Raw genomic sequence first — 15,985 nt, forward strand, 5'->3', positions numbered from 1 at the left:
TCTTTCCTTTTATTTTTTTTTATTTTTTTATTTTTTGCTGGAAATTTTTTTTTTTTTTTTAACATCTTTATTGGGGTATAATTGCTTTACAATGGTGTGTTAGTTTCTGCTTTATAACAGAGTGAGTCAGTTATACATATATATATGTTCCCATATCTCTTCCCTCTTTGTCTCCCTCCCTCCCACCCTCCCTATCCCACCCCTCCAGACAGCCACAAAGAACCGAGCCGGTTTCCCTGTGCCATGCGGCTGCTTCCCACTGGCTATCTACCTTACGTTTGTTAGTATATATATGTCCATGTCTCTCTCTCGCCCTAACACACCTCACCCTTCCCCCTCCCCATATCCTCAAGTCTGTTCTCCAGTAGGTCTCTGTCTTTATTCCTGTTTTACCCCTAGGTTCTTCATAACTTTTTTTTTTCTTAAATTCCATATATATGTGTTAGCATACGGTATTTGTCCTTCTCTTTCTGACTTACTTCACTCCGTATAACAGACTCTAGATCTATCCACCTCATTACAAATAGCTCAATTTCGTTTCTTTTTATGGCTGAGTAATATTCCATTGTATATATGTGCCACATCTTCTTTATCCATTCATCCGACGGCGGGCACTTAGGTTGTTTCCATCTCCGGGCTATTGTAAATAGAGCTGCAATGAACATTTTGGTACATGACTCTTTCTGAATTCTGGTTTCCTCAGGGTATATACCTAGTAGTGGGATTGCTGGGTCATATGGTAGTTCTATTTGTAGTTTTTTAAGGAACCTCCATACTGTTCTCCATAGTGGCTGAACCAATTCACATTCCCACCAGCAGTGCAAGAGTGTTCCCTTTTCTCCACACCCTCTCCAGCATTTATTGTTTCTAGATTTTTTGATGATGGCCATTCTGCCTCTTTCCTTTTAAATCACTGGGGAAGGGAATGATATAATATTTCATAAACACACAGTTTTCCTAATGTAGATGAAATTTTTTTAAAATACAGAATTTGATAAGTTAGTTAAGTTGATTAGAAGTGACTCGGGCACTTCTGAAAGTCTACCGCCATCTTTGGCCACTGAAGAGCCAGTTAATTGCAAAAGTGATTTATCTTTGTGGTCTCAAGGAAATAATGCATCATAAAAAGTAATTCATACTCCAGGAAATGTGCTTTCACAAGTCTGATTCCAGGTCCTTTTGGTAATTGGATCTGTAAGATGACTACCTTTTGAACAAAAGTATGATTTTTATTATTTTTTAAGCAAGTCAGTTCATTTGGGGGGCATTATGAGTAGCTATTTTATTTTTTACAAGTTACTGTTGTTTTTTTTTTTTTTTTTTTTGCGGTACGCGGGCCTCACCTTTGTGGCCTCTCCCGTTGCGGAGCACAGGCTCCAGACGCACAGGCCCAGCGGCCATGGCTCACGGGCCCAGCCGCTCCGCGGCACGTGGGATCCTCCCGGACTGGGGCACGAACCCATGTCCCCTGCATCGGCAGGCGGACTCTCAACCACTGTGCCACCAGGGAAGCCCAAGTTACTCTTCTTGATACGTAATTTGGACCCCTGTGTGGGACTAAGTAAAATTTCATCCAGCTATAGTTTAGTTAGTTATGTAGTAACTAAATGAATGCATTAGAATCATGTCTTTACAAGTTAAGTGATTTGGGGCAGTAATCACACCTAGGATTTTAATCTTCTTTTAACTACCAATCTTGATTTCAAGAGAGAAGAATTACAATTTTTCTCATCTCCAGGTCACTGAACTGATGCGGGAACAGTCATATCTGAAGTCTGAATTGGGCCTGGGCCTTGGAGAAATGGGATTTGAAATTCCTCCTGGAGAAAGCTTAGAATCTGTTTTCTCCCAAGCAATGTCAGAGTCATCTTCTGTATGTTCTGGTCCCTCTCATGCCAATAGAACTGGAGTACCTTCTAGTGACTCAGTGGGCAGACCCAAAACCCATCTGGTACCAAGCAAGAAAGTATTCCGAGCGTCGGTGGCCTTAACACCAACTGCTCCTTCTAGAACAGGCTCTGTGCAGACACCTCCAGATATGGAAAGTTCTGAGGAAATTTTTGCAGCTGAAGAAGCCTCAGAGGCTGTAGGACCTAAATCTGAAGTGGAGAAAGAGCACGGAAGAATCTCATTATTGCCAGCTGCTGAGGAAATGCATAAAAATGTGGAGCAAGATGAGTTACAGCAAGTCATAAGGGAGGTGAGTAAAATCTACGCTTAGTTTATTTGGAGTAGGTTTTGTTTGAACATTAATTATTTATAAGCTATTCCTTTGATTCACTGTATTCAGTAATTTTCCCATTGATCCAACTCGTGTCTATTAAGTATCTATGAAGAAGGCATATGTAGGGTTCAAATAAGTGAACATGTGACAAACTCTCTAGACCTCTGTTTCCACCTTTGTAAAATTAGGGATTATAATTTAGATCTCTTTCAGGATTAAAAGCTGTCATTTAATAATGTCAATTGACATAAAAAAATGGTGTTGAGATTTTAAGAAGTAAAAAAATTTGAGCTGTTTGGCTTAGTGGGTGGAGAAATGTGGAAATTATATAAGTTCAAAGATAGAAATACAAAATGAAAAGAAGGTTTACCCTGTGTGATTAGCAGTATGCAGACCTGAAATATTTAACCATAGTTGTAGGTTACCAAAAAGACTGCAGAAACTTAGGAGGATTAGTAATCAAGGGCAAACATTAATTGAGAAAATTAGTAAAATAGTTGCTTTTGGCACTAGGATCAGGTGGTAAGGAATAGTATGTATATCATTTAAAAAGGGAGACTGCTATAGATACATGTTTATGATGACTTTTTTTTCCTTTTCTTCTCAAATCACATTGTGTCTTTGGGTGCAAAATCCAATAGAGTGCATGGAATAAAAATTACACATGTTGAATTTATTTTTTTCATTCTGTTCCCTGTATTAAGAGTAACTCTAAGGAAGGACCATAATTACTCATAATTCTTTCCAAATGAGATACTAAAATCCATGATAAAAAAAAGATCATTCATTCTTTCCAATAGTTAAGAAGAAGAATATCCTATAAGTTAAAAAAAAAAAAAAGGTTTATAAGTATCTTAATGAGTACGTGCTCTGTAAGGGTAAAAGAAAGATATGAGACATGAATCCTTAAGCTTAAAGTCTAGTAGGAAGGTAAATAAGACTAACTCAGGAAATAATTGAAAAATCATACAGAAATCATTTGGTATAATGTATTGAGAACTAAGAATTTAGAACTGGAAAAAATCAAACTGAGCCAGAGAAATTAGTGTCAGTGACTCCCTCTTTTTAATCTGTATATTACCAATAAATTCAGTAACGTGAACTTAACATATTTTTAGAATTAACTCATGAGTAGCATAAAACAAATTTTTAGTGGTTATAGGTCAATAATGGTGGCAACAGACCAAAATGTTCCTTCAAATGGGCCATTGATCCTCTGGGTCCAAAGATTAGTTCATGTGTATTAGTTGCCACCATTTATAGCTGCATGATAGTAGCTTGAGAAGTATACTGAAAATAGTCAGTTTTGTTATATAGTATGATATATGCATTCCTAAAAATCGTTGTGCTATGCAAATTTGTATAATAAAAACACAGAGCTTATGGGGAAAATAGTATTAGAAGCATAACACTCAAAACTTGTGACATGTTTTTAAAAAGGTAAAAAGCTAATAAAAACAGTAACACTATTTTATAAATGTTAAATGGTTAAGAAATACATAAATACTGCAATAATGTGACACTTTACCTTGAAAAAGACCTGAAACTTGCTTGTGGAATTGGACTTTGGAAGGGTTGCAGCCTGTGAGTTATTGTGAAGTGGTGGAGGAGGGTGACATGAAATCCAGCAGAAAGTTTTAATGCCAGATGCAGATAGGTGCGCTTCATAACACAGTGAACTGACATAGCTGGTAGGTGTTTAATGTTTGTACAGTTTGGGTACTCTGTTCCCTGGTTCAGCTGACATTCAGACAAATTCACATTTACAAAACAAGCATTCTAGCAGATGAGACTGCATGTATGTAATTTCTTTTCATGACATGAATTACCAACTTAAAAGGTCTTAACTCTATAAATTTATTTGTCCTACAAATGTAATTACCTTTGTAGGTTGATTGTGGCTGGCAGATATTTAGCAGGGTCTGTACATCTACCTTGCTCAGTTAGTTAGGTGTGACTGATTATAATTCATTCTTATTTATGTGTTTCACATCAAAGATCAATTTTTGAGTAGAATTGAGTTTTACTCAAAACATTATTTTTCTCCACAATATATATGTTAACTGAGGAAATAAGTTTTAAGGTACTCTCCCCCCACCCAGAAATGTGATATTTTTGTTCCCTTTAGCTTGTTTTGGTTTGAAAATTTTCCTTGGAAACTGGACTTTATGTACTCATTTAGCACAAATACTCCCTTAATGCACACTTGAATCCTCATTTTTAAATTTGTTAATGGATGGCCTGATATGTGCTGTAAGTAATTTCCTGGGTGTAAAGCATCCCTAAGCCAGAACATTGATTTTTTGGCTGATAGAAAATAGCGTATATAGAAAAGTTGGTTGTTTCCATCATAACGTGGTGGTGCTAGAGAATTAATCATTTATAAGAACATCCCATCAAATATGGAAGATTTTATAATTTGAAGACTGATATGCAAGGCAAATGTTTGAAAATTTTTTCAGAATTTGTTATTAAACCTGTTAATTAGAAACTCCCTAATTCAGAATTTGGCATAGTTTGGACAAACTTTGGCTTAGTATTGACCCTTTTAACTGTCTACAAAGGACTTAGCAAGCAAAATACGTAGTAGATCAAACAAGGCATAAGAAGGAATACTTAAAAAAAAAAAAAAAAGAAAACTACAGACCAATATCACTGATGAACAGAGATGCAAAAATCCTCAACAAAATACTAGCAAACAGCACATTAAAAGGATCATACACCATGATCAAGGGGGGTTTATCCCAGGAATGCAAGGATTCTTCAATATATGGAAATCAGTCATCAATGTGATACACCATATTAACAAATTGAAGGAGAAAAAGCATACGATCATCTCAGTAGATGCAGAAAAAGCTTTTGACAAAATTCAAGACACATTTATGATAAAAACTCTCCAGAAAGTGGGCATAGAGGGAACCTACCTCAACATAATAAAGGCCATATATGACAAACCTACAGCAAACATCATTCTCAATGGAGAAAAACTGAAACCATTTCTTCTAAGATCAGGAACAAGACAAGGATGTCCACTCTCACCACTATTATTCAACATAGTTTTGGTAGTTTTAGCCACAGCAAGCAGAGAATAAAAGAAAGAAAAGGAATCCAAATTGGAAAAAAAGAAGTAAAGCTGTCACTTTTTGCAGATGACATGATACTATACATAGAGAATCCTAAAGATGCTACCAGAAAACTACTAGAGCTCATCAATGAATCTGGTAAAGTAGCAGGATACAAAATTAATACACAGAAATCTCTTGCATTCCTATACACTAATGATGAAAAATCTGAAAGTGAAATCAAGAAAACACTCCCATTTACCATTGCAACAAAAATAAAAAAATACCTAGGAATAAACGTACCTAAGGAGACAAAAGACCTGTATGCAGAAAACTATAAGACACTGATGAAGGTAATTAAAGATGATACAAATAGATGGAGAGATATACCGTGTTCTTGGATTGGAAGAATCAACATTGTGAAAATGACTCTACTACCCAAAGCAATCTACAGGTTCAGTGCAATCTCTATCAAACTACCACTGGCATTTTTCACAGAACTAGAACAAAAAATTTCACAATCTGTATGGAAACACAAAAGACCCAAATAGCCAAAGCAATCTTTTGAAAGAAAAACGGAGCTGGAGAAATCGGGCTCCCTGACTTCAGACTATACTACAAAGCTACAGTAATCAAGACAGTATGGTACTGGCACAAAAACAGAAATATAGATCAATGGAACAGGATAGAAAGCCCAGAGATAAACACATGCACATATGGTCACCTTATCTTTGATAAAGGAGGCAAGAATACACGATGGAGAAAAGACAGCCTCTTCAATAAGTGGTGCTGTGAAAACTGGACAGCTACATGTAAAAGAATGAAATTAGAACACTCCCTAATACCATACACAAAAATAAACTCAAAATGGGTTAAAGACCTAAATGTAAGGCCAGACACTATCAAACTCTTAGAGGAAAACATAGGAAGAACACTCTATGACATAAATCACAGCAAGATCCTTTTTGACCCAGCTCCTAGAGAAATGGAAATAAAAAACAAATGGGACCTAATGAAACTTAAAAGCTTTTGCACAGCAAAGGAAACCATAAACAAGATGAAAAGACAACCCTCAGAATGGGAGAAAATATTTGCAAATGAAGCAACTGACAAAGGATTAATCTCCAAAATTTACAAGCAGCTCATGCAGCTCAATATCAGGAACACAAACAAACTAATCCAAAAATGGGCAGAAGATCTAAATAGACATTTCTCCAGAGAAGATATACAGATTGCCAACAAACACATGAAAGAATGCTCAACATCATTAATCATTAGAGAAATGCAAATCAAAACTACAATGTGATACCATCTCACATCAGTCAGAATGGCCATCATCCAAAAATCTAGAAACAATAAATGCTGGAGAGGGTGTGGAGCAAAGGGAACCCTCATACACTGTAGGTGAGAATGTAAATTGATACAGCCACTATGGAGAACAGTATGGAGGTTCCTTAAAAAACTAAAAATAGAATTACCATATGACCCAGCAATCCCGCTACTGGGCATATATCCTGAGAAAACCATAATTCAAAAAGAGTCATGTACCACAATGTTCATTGCAGCTCTATTTAGCCAGGACATGGAAGCAACCTAAGTGTCCATTGACAGATGAATGGATAAAGAAGATGTGGCACACATATACAGTGGAATATTACTCAGCCATAAAAAGAAATGAAACTGAGTTATTTGTAGTGAGGTGGATGGACCTAGAGTCTGTCATACAGAGTGAAGTTAGCCAGAAAGATAAATATAAATACCGTATGCTAACACATATATATAGAATCTAAAAAAAAAAAAAAATTGGTCATGAAGAACCTAGGGGCAAGACAGGAATAAAGACACAGACCTACTAGAGAATGGACTTGAGGACATGGGGAGGGGGATGGGTAAGCTGGGACAAAGAGTGGTAGTGTCTATGTGGACATATATACACTACCAAATGTAAAATAGCTAGCTCGTGGGAAGCAGTCACATAGCACAGGGAGATCAGCTTGGTGCTATGTGACCAGCTAGAAGGGTGGGATAGGGAGGGTGGGAGGGAGGGAGGTAGATGAGGGAAGAGATATGGGGATATATGTATATGTATAACTGGTTCACTTTGTTATAAAGCAGAAACTAACACACCATTGTAAAGCAATTATACTCCAATTAAAATGTTCAAAAAAATAAGTAAAGCATCAGAGAACCAGGTTAAAAAAAAAGGAATACTGATGTCCTTAAGAAAATAAACTCTTCTGAAGCAGTTTAAAAGCATGTGTTAATAGATAAGTTAGTCTAATGCCATTTACAATTTAAACAAATAATTTGGGTTATCATCTTAGCTGAATTACAATGGTGTTCTGTTAAACTTTGTTTACAAAATATTTAAAATTCAGATTAGTCTTGATTCTGTTCATTTAAAATTGGTAATCTTTTTACTTAAATATACATGGTACTGAATTCCAATTTTTTTTAAGCTTATTGTATCAGCTACCAAGAAAATTAGATTGTCGTCCCAGTAAATTATGGGTCTCTAACCCCATTAACAAAGCCACTATTCATGAAAGAAAGATTTAAGTTTGGGTTGAACAGTTTTGTAGGTGAGGATTAAACATGTTTGGCAGACACTTTCAGGGAAGTTTTCTTATTGCAGTCATGGGTGCATGAAACGATGTCTATCAGGCCTTTGTTTCCATTATTTCACCATATGTGAACTTTTTTAAAAGAATCCTTTCATTATTTATAACGTGTTAATGCAGTAGTTTAATGCAGTAGAATTCTTTTGAAGGAACACACTGGAAGTTCTTGCAAATATTCAATACACTCATTTAATAACTAAGCTTTTTGTCAGATGAAAGATACCCCATTCCTGTGCAGATTGCATATTTGTAGTGGGGACATGTACACACTCTTGGGAGTTTGCCCAGGTGGTCTGTGATGTATGTAATCAGTGGCCTGAAACTGTTTATAGTTACTTTAAAAAACAGAAGTAAGAAGATTACTTAATAGAATAAATGAGCATCTGCCCACAGAAGCAAATGGAACAGAATTACATATCAAAACATAAACATAGATTGCTCTGTGTAGAGAGTACTTTGTTTATTCAAGTTCCTAGGCTTGGTTCATGCCTTTTTGTATCTATTACATTTCATCTGGCAAGCTTTAACATGTATTTTTGTAAATACACAGCCTGCGTGTGTTCTTATTACAATTCTGTTAGTGATCACTTGATATAATGGCTGCCACACAGGAAGCACTCAGTAACTCAGTAGATGCGTAGTAAATGGACGTGTTGCCCCACACTTCAGGCTTGCTGTCAGCCTGTTTATTTGCCAATGTGCATTCCTTCCTTAATCTCAAGTAGTCTGTCTTCAGCCTGTCTTACTTTTTGAAAGTTATAAAGGTGACTTCACCATCCATCCCACTGATTTTCTCACTACTAATCCTTCCCACCTCTCTGTAGCGTGGGAGACTTTGGAACTAATTTATTTGTTCGTACATTTATTACTTCAATAAATTATCAAAGGCATTTTGTCATTTTCGGTGCTAGTCTGTAGTCCTTTGTTTTTCTACTTTCTGTTCCTTTTTGTGTCTGATACTGTCTCTCTCAGGCATGTGCTGTCTCACTCTCTCATTGATGCATTTATTCAGACATTCATTGAGTACTTACTGTGTGCCAGGATACATTGATTAATTTCCACTTGAGCTCCCCGTTTCTATTCTAATTCCCCTGTACTCTTTACCTAGTAGGAACTGTCTTGTTGGCTAGGCTTCTTCTTGCTGTGTCTCCAAGGTGCTCTTGCTACAGTTTTCATCCTCAATATTGTCTGAAATTTTCCTTACTTTTTCTTTACTATGTTAAAGACTGCTATTCTCTGAGAATTTATTTTTTTCCTCTTCTAGCCCATACTAGTCTCTCATTTTTTAAAATTTGTTATGTCATTAATGAATTAATAATTTTCTCCTTTCAATATTTCATGAAATAATATTCATTTTGTGCCCATCTAGATTATAACATCCTTGGTAGAGACTCTTTTATGCTTTACTCCAGTAATATCTGTACCCCACACCCCCCCAGATGTTGGCACACATTTAGGTTTGTAGAGAATACTTTCTAGCTAGTTTGTTTTTGAATGATGAAGTACAATGAGATGTGCATTGGACAACAGGACTGAAAGACTCTGCTACTCACTGTCTTTTGTAAATATAGATTTACAGAGGATCTGATTCAACACACTGCATTTGCACTTGTATATCGTGGCAAAGAGATTCTGGTTTTCATAATATTTGTATCCAATACATATTTGTTTAAAAAATGAATCTGAAGTACTATGAACTTAAGAAACTTGATGTTTTGTTGTTTAAAGCTTAGAAATATTGGTAGAAGGTAAGATTAGAAGCTTCTATTTATTCAAATATGTTTCAGTACAGATGGCTGGTAGCTAAGGAGCATTTGTTTCTCTGAATACTTATGTATAAATATGTATCGTGTACCAATTTTGCATGACATTAATACAGAGCCATTTTTTGAAGGACTTCAATTGAGATGTGCTCAGGATGTACTTAGGAACATTTAAGGGAACAGATCAGGCTGACAGGAAACTGGAAATGTAGAATTTTTTAAAGCTGGTTGAGAGTGTCTCAAGTGCTAATTCGGGAAGGCGTTATCAGCTTATTTCAGGAAATACATACTTAAAGCCTTCACAAAGGGCTATTCGGAGGTGATGCTGTATCATTAGAGAGAAAAAGGTGTAGATAGGCACGTGTAGTGTTGGGGCATCTGGAGAAGAAAATCTTGATGGAACTGTCATTGCCCCTAGGCCTGTTTGCCTTTTCCAACAATAAAATGATGTAATCCTTGTCCGAAGCAAAATTTCCAAACAGGTGACAAATGTACCATACAACTAAATAAATATTTATTTCTTTAGAGTTTATGGTTGATTAGAGGATTTTTTTTTCATGTTTTAAACTAAATTGTACTAAATGATCATTTCTTCTTTTCACTTAAAATGCACGTTAGGTTAGAATAATATGTAATAACTTCTTTAGATACTTTGCTTTCAGTTAGTATCAAACAGGCAATACACCTGTATATTATTTTGCCACTAATAGGTTTTCTTAACAATGAGAATACTTGAGTATCCTGCTGGTTACCAAACAAAGATAGACATTCACAAAAAACATAAAAGTGAACCTAACATTTAATCAGTTCTTTCAGGTTATTTTGTGTCATGGGGCAAATTATCTAATGAAGTTTTTAAATCTAACGTTTGTTAATGTTCTGAACTTGAGAATTGTGATATTTTATAATGGAGCTATCTGAGTTGTGCTAGACAAGACCTCAGAATGTGATCTTAGTTTGAGGATAGATGGATGTGATTCCCTACTTGCTCTCTGTATTTCATGAAGGGTTTACATGAAGGTTGTAGTTCTCTCTATAGTTTAGCTGACTGCAGGAATTAAATACTATTTATTTATTTTTCTGAAAATAGAATAAAATGGATTATAGTCATATTGTTAAATTCTTATTTTCCTCTTCTTCCATTCTAGATTAAAGAGTCTATTGTTGGGGAAATCAGACGGGAAATTGTAAGTGGACTTCTGGCAGCAGTATCTTCAAGTAAAGCATCTAATTCTAAGCAAGATAGTCATTAAATGGAATTTATAGGTAAATTTTTCTGAATTCCTTTGTTTAGCTAAATGTAAATTAGTACTTAGTTTTTAATACTTTTTTTTTAGTATACAGGTCTGTTTCTCTAGCTAAATTTTGATTTATAGAAAGTAATATGTTATCCTGCAGTGTGAAAACCTCTTACAACCTCATTTGAAGTGTAAGCAAGTCAAATCTCATAATCTCAAACCTCCAAGGGATTATTGATATTTTGTCATTTTATTGAAATTTCATTATAGTAAATAAATTCTGGAATTGGGGAAATTGGGACCTTCAAACCTGAGTTTTATCTTGATAGCACTGGTTTTAATGTTATTTCAAATGTACAATTTATGGATCAAGATTTCAAGCCTTAATCATAAATTTTTAGTATCTTTGTCTTTTAAAGAAACATATCCCATAGGTCCCATATCTAATCATGTCATAATTTATAAAGGAGGATCATATATATATATATATATATATATATACACACACACACATATACATTTATATATATATATTTACAGAATATTCTCATCCTCCCTTTTAAAGACCTTTCATTAGTAATTGAAAAATGTGTAATGTTCACTTCTCTTTCTTTTTTAAGATTGGCATGGGTCCTATTAGCTGTGTGATATTGGAGTTATCAATGATATACACTGGTGGAGGTGTCATTTGTGCTTCAGAAGATACTTGCTGCTGAGCTGGGCTACTGTATACAGTGTACAATGTTTATTTCTTCTGTGCATATCTTTTTAAAAAACATAGAAACATAGGCACTTTGCTGACTTTATTTCTTTTCTAAACTATCAAAACTGTAGCCATTTGAAAAGCCTAATATTTATTTGTATGTCAGTATTTTCCAATTGATTCCCTAGGAAGAATTAATTTTAAAACTTGAAAACTTCCAGACTTAACCAACTTATAAATAACATATTTCTTCAGACTAGCTTCTTAAAACACTGACCTCTATGAGGTATTTACTGTGCAATAACTGATTCATTTTTTGAGAGCTTGAAACAACCAATGATTTTTCCCTCCACTGCTGTTAATTAGTGTCACTTCCAAGAAGAAAAATTGTTCTCTTGTAAAAATTGCTCTTAATTCTTGAGGAGGTTACTAATAGCAGTAGGATAGAATTTATATGTTACTTAAAACTACTTAATGTTCTTACACTGTAAAGCATTGTTACTTTACCCAAGACAACTGCAATTTTATTATAGCTTATGTAGTTTTTTGTTTTTTTTTGGAAACAAGCCTTAGGTTAAACACTATGTACTTATTGCATTTTCCAGACTTCTTTATTATAAGGAGATGTTTCTTCTTTTAGACTAAATAGTGGAGTATTGCCAAAATAATGGGGCCTGTGACTTGAATGGATAGAAATGAATAAGCTGGTTTTGTTTTTTCAAAATGGAAGTAATTTAGATTTGTTTTTCTCATAATAGATGGTTTTAATTCATTTTTAACCAGTGAGAACTGTTTATGGGAAAAAAAAGGAAGGTAGTTTCCTATTTGGTTTCATATATGTTAAATAAATGTGGAAAGTAACAACCAAATGTTATTAGAATTATTCTTTAGCATTTATAATTTTCAACTCCTATATTTCTTTGTGTGAAATTTTAATCAGAAGTGGTTGAGATGTTAACAGTATACTTTGAAAGAATATCTAAAAGGTTTTTAAATGTCTGAATTATCACACAAAGGCTGATTTCTAAAAAAAAAAAATTAATAAAGTATTTATTTTGCCTAACATGTTTTTAGTGATTTCTTTTCTTGAACCACAACATGAAGAATTTGGATTAGATATGAAGAGTAACAAATAAGGTCCAAAAGAATTGGAGCATATAACCTAATAGGCTAAAATTCTCTTTTCCTCAAGAGGCCTCTGTGATGCTTTCAAAAATGGTTAAGACTAGACCACCCTGGAGAAGGAGTGCACACTGATGCCTCTTGGTCTCATCCAGTTCTGTGGTCCTAATGATTACCATCTGAGGCAAAATAAAACTTTTCTTTAAAATGCACTGTTAAACTACAAAGAACAGACATTAAAATATTACCTTAGTCTTTGGCCAAATTATTCAGCAATTTGACTACTTGATTCTCATAATTGCAATGATACATATAAGCCAAACACCCAACGTTAATAGTTATACAGATATCAATGATTTTTAACTAATCAGCTTTGTAGCCACTTATAGTTCATTGCTGACAATACAAGATACCCAGAATTTGACAATCAAAATGAGAGGTAATACAACTGGAATAACAGCCTGAGTCAATGGGCAAATCCCTTACACAGTTTATAAGTCAAATAAAATGAACTTCATCTCCTCTTTCCATTCTAAATCTTTGTGTACTTGAACATTTGAAAGCTACTATATTCACACCACCATGCTAGCTGCTGAAATGAATGAGAGTGGGTCTAGATGGAAGGACAGGACATTTTTTTTTTCTTAATGGTAAGTATCAAATGAAAAATATGAAGATCACAAAAAGAATCTGCAAAAGTGTAGCCTGGGGTGGTTGGAGAAGTAAGTCTTCACCAAGAAGATTTGGTTTGAGTAAAGTCTTGAAGAATGGGAAGTGGAAAGGATAGGGTTTAAGTTATCAAGAATATTAGCAAAGGTTATAAATTGAGTTTGAATTACTATATGATTGGCGAAGGCATGTTTTTAAGAGCCCAAGCTGTGTATAGCTTGTACCTGTTGTGCTAAGAGCCTGAATGAAGAAGGCACAGAAGGAAAACAAAACTTGAAATGGTAATATGGAAGTTGGGAGCCACTGTGAATGATGTACCATTGACAAAAATGGGCAGCTTCTCAGACTTGAAGTAAGTACTGTTACTCTAAGAACATTAGGTTGAATTTCTGTAACATTTAAAATAATTGTCTTAGGGCTTCCCTGGTGGCGCAGTGGTTGAGAGTCCGCCTGCCGATGCAGGGGACGCGGGTTCGTGCCCCGGTCCGGGAAGATCCCACATGCCGCAGAGCGGCTGGCCCTGTGAGCCATGGCTGCTGAGCCTGCGCATCCGGAGGCTGTGCTCCACAACGGGAGAGGCCACAACAGTGAGAGGCCCATGTACCACAAAAAAAAAAAAAAAAAAAATTGTCTTACACCAATTAAGACAATTAAGCTCAGCTGGATGTCTCACCTCTTTTTTTTTTATTTTTAAAGACATTATTTTTAGAGCAGTTTTAGGTTTACAACATTTAACTTGCTGTAGAGGAAAATAAGAATGCAGTAAAGTGCATGTAAAATAATGTAGAAAAAAAGTATGTTTCGGGGATTCCTGGAGAGATGGTGTACTGCCCATTCTCCTGACCTGTCCAAATGGGAGTGTAGTGCTAGCTGGGAGAATAAAGCAGAACTGAAGCACAGTTTCTTGTTTTTGTTTTTTTTTACCTTTTCCTGGAAAGGAAGAATTGATAGCACTTAGGAAGTCAGAAGACAAAACATTCTATCTTATAATTAAGGATCTAAGTTGTAGTAGGTTATGTATGGCTGTTAGAATCATTTATGAATATTGAAAGCATTTAGTTAACACTCTAGCTGCATTCTAAATGTACAAAGTTAAGATGTCTTACCTAATTAATAGCTCTCTCCTATACAGTTTTTTATTTCCATTTATTACTGTTAGGTGAGGCCCTTCACCTTTTTGTGTTCTCATTTTCACAGCTGATGCTCTGTTTCTCCTAATGAATAAGTAATGGCTTGTGTACAGAATGTTGGTGTGCCCAGCAACAAATCAGAAATGTACTCAAAGAAACATGTCAAACAAATGCCAGGGGCCATTTCCTCCAGTAGGATATCCCAACGGAGGCTAAATCTTTTGTGTACAACGATTAACTAGTTTACGTGTTCACTCTGTTCACTCAAAAGTTTGCTGGATACCCAAACTTTTTAAGGTTCTGAGTTTGGGAAAATGGAAATATAAAGAATGAGTTAAGAGCATGTTTTAAGGAAAGTTAATAAAGTACATTGTTTAGACCTTTGAAAGAATCAATACATTTAGGAATTGTCTCTTTTTGTCCATTTAAATAAAAAATCTAAAGCATTCTTTAATGGATAGAAAAGCATATTAAATGTAGGTAACATGAAGTTGGAATGAATAGGAAAGCAATTTGAAGAGCAGACTTCAGAATGACTTAGAAATGGAACTGGGAAAAGAATGTTGCTTTATTTTAGAAATAACTATAGATAAAACATGCATTTTGTAAATATTTCTATGTTCTTGTGGTTTTATAGAACCTACATTCTATACTTTTGATGCCCCTATTGATTTAGATTTACAAAAATGTCCCTTGAATCAGCCTTGATGTCATAAATACACTTTTATGGAATTAATAAAAGTAGTATTGAATGACAAGTGTACTCAATTTGAACATTCAAATGATATGCAACAATATAATATTTTAAAACAGAGTCATGCTTTATACTAAATTATTTTTGGTTCTTGATTCTAATATGCATAAATCTCTTAATTTTCCTAAGAGAGCAACTTGACAGTGTAACACACTTTACAAAATATACTTTATAATTTTATGCCTTTAAAAATATTGGGACTTTCCTGGTGGTGCAGTGGTTAAGAATCCACCTGCCAATGCAGGGGACATAGGTTCAATCCCTGGTCCGAGAAGATCCCACATGCCACAGAGCAACTAAGCCCACGCGCCACAACTACTGAGTCTGTGCTCTAGAGACCGCAAGACACAACTACTGTGCCCACATGTCACAACTACTGAAGCCTGCATGCCTAGATCTCGTGCTTCACAACAAGAGAAGCCACCGCAATGAGAAGCCCTAGCACCACAACAAAGAGTAGCCCCCACTCGCCGCAACTAGAGAAAGCCCGCGCCCAGCAACCAAGACCCAACGCAGCCAAAAATAAATAAATAATTTATAAAAAATATTATTAAATGTCATGTTTGGCTTCATGAAATATAGAAATGTAAATGCTACTTTTTGTTCATAAATGCACATTTTAATAGAATACCTATTTTTTCCAGTGTAATTACACTTATAGCTAGTAATAGTAGTGTTTTTGTTAAATAAAAGTGGTTA

The 15,985-nt window shown here is 35.1% G+C and overlaps 1 protein-coding gene across 4 annotated transcripts in view; it reads left to right on the top strand.

The window, feature by feature from the left end:
• ITPRID2 (ITPR interacting domain containing 2) overlaps positions 1-12,674 on the top strand; it is a 41,306-nt gene extending 28,632 nt beyond the window's left edge. For 3 of the 4 annotated variants that reach the window (XM_007461231.1, XM_007461228.1, XM_007461230.1), the window contains 3 exons: positions 1,739-2,200; positions 10,819-10,936; positions 11,529-12,674. In XM_007461231.1, the coding sequence (XP_007461293.1) occupies positions 1,739-2,200; positions 10,819-10,923 (567 nt within the window). In that variant the 3' untranslated portion in view covers positions 10,924-10,936; positions 11,529-12,674. The remainder of the gene's footprint in view (positions 1-1,738; positions 2,201-10,818; positions 10,937-11,528) is intronic. The other variant, XM_007461229.1, reaches the window with a different exon arrangement.
• Positions 12,675-15,985: the final 3,311 nt, after the last annotated feature.

The sequence above is a fragment of the Lipotes vexillifer genome, unplaced genomic scaffold (genome assembly GCF_000442215.2).
Source record: "Lipotes vexillifer unplaced genomic scaffold, Lipotes_vexillifer_v1.1 scaffold57, whole genome shotgun sequence".
Taxonomy (NCBI): Eukaryota; Metazoa; Chordata; class Mammalia; order Artiodactyla; family Lipotidae; genus Lipotes; species Lipotes vexillifer.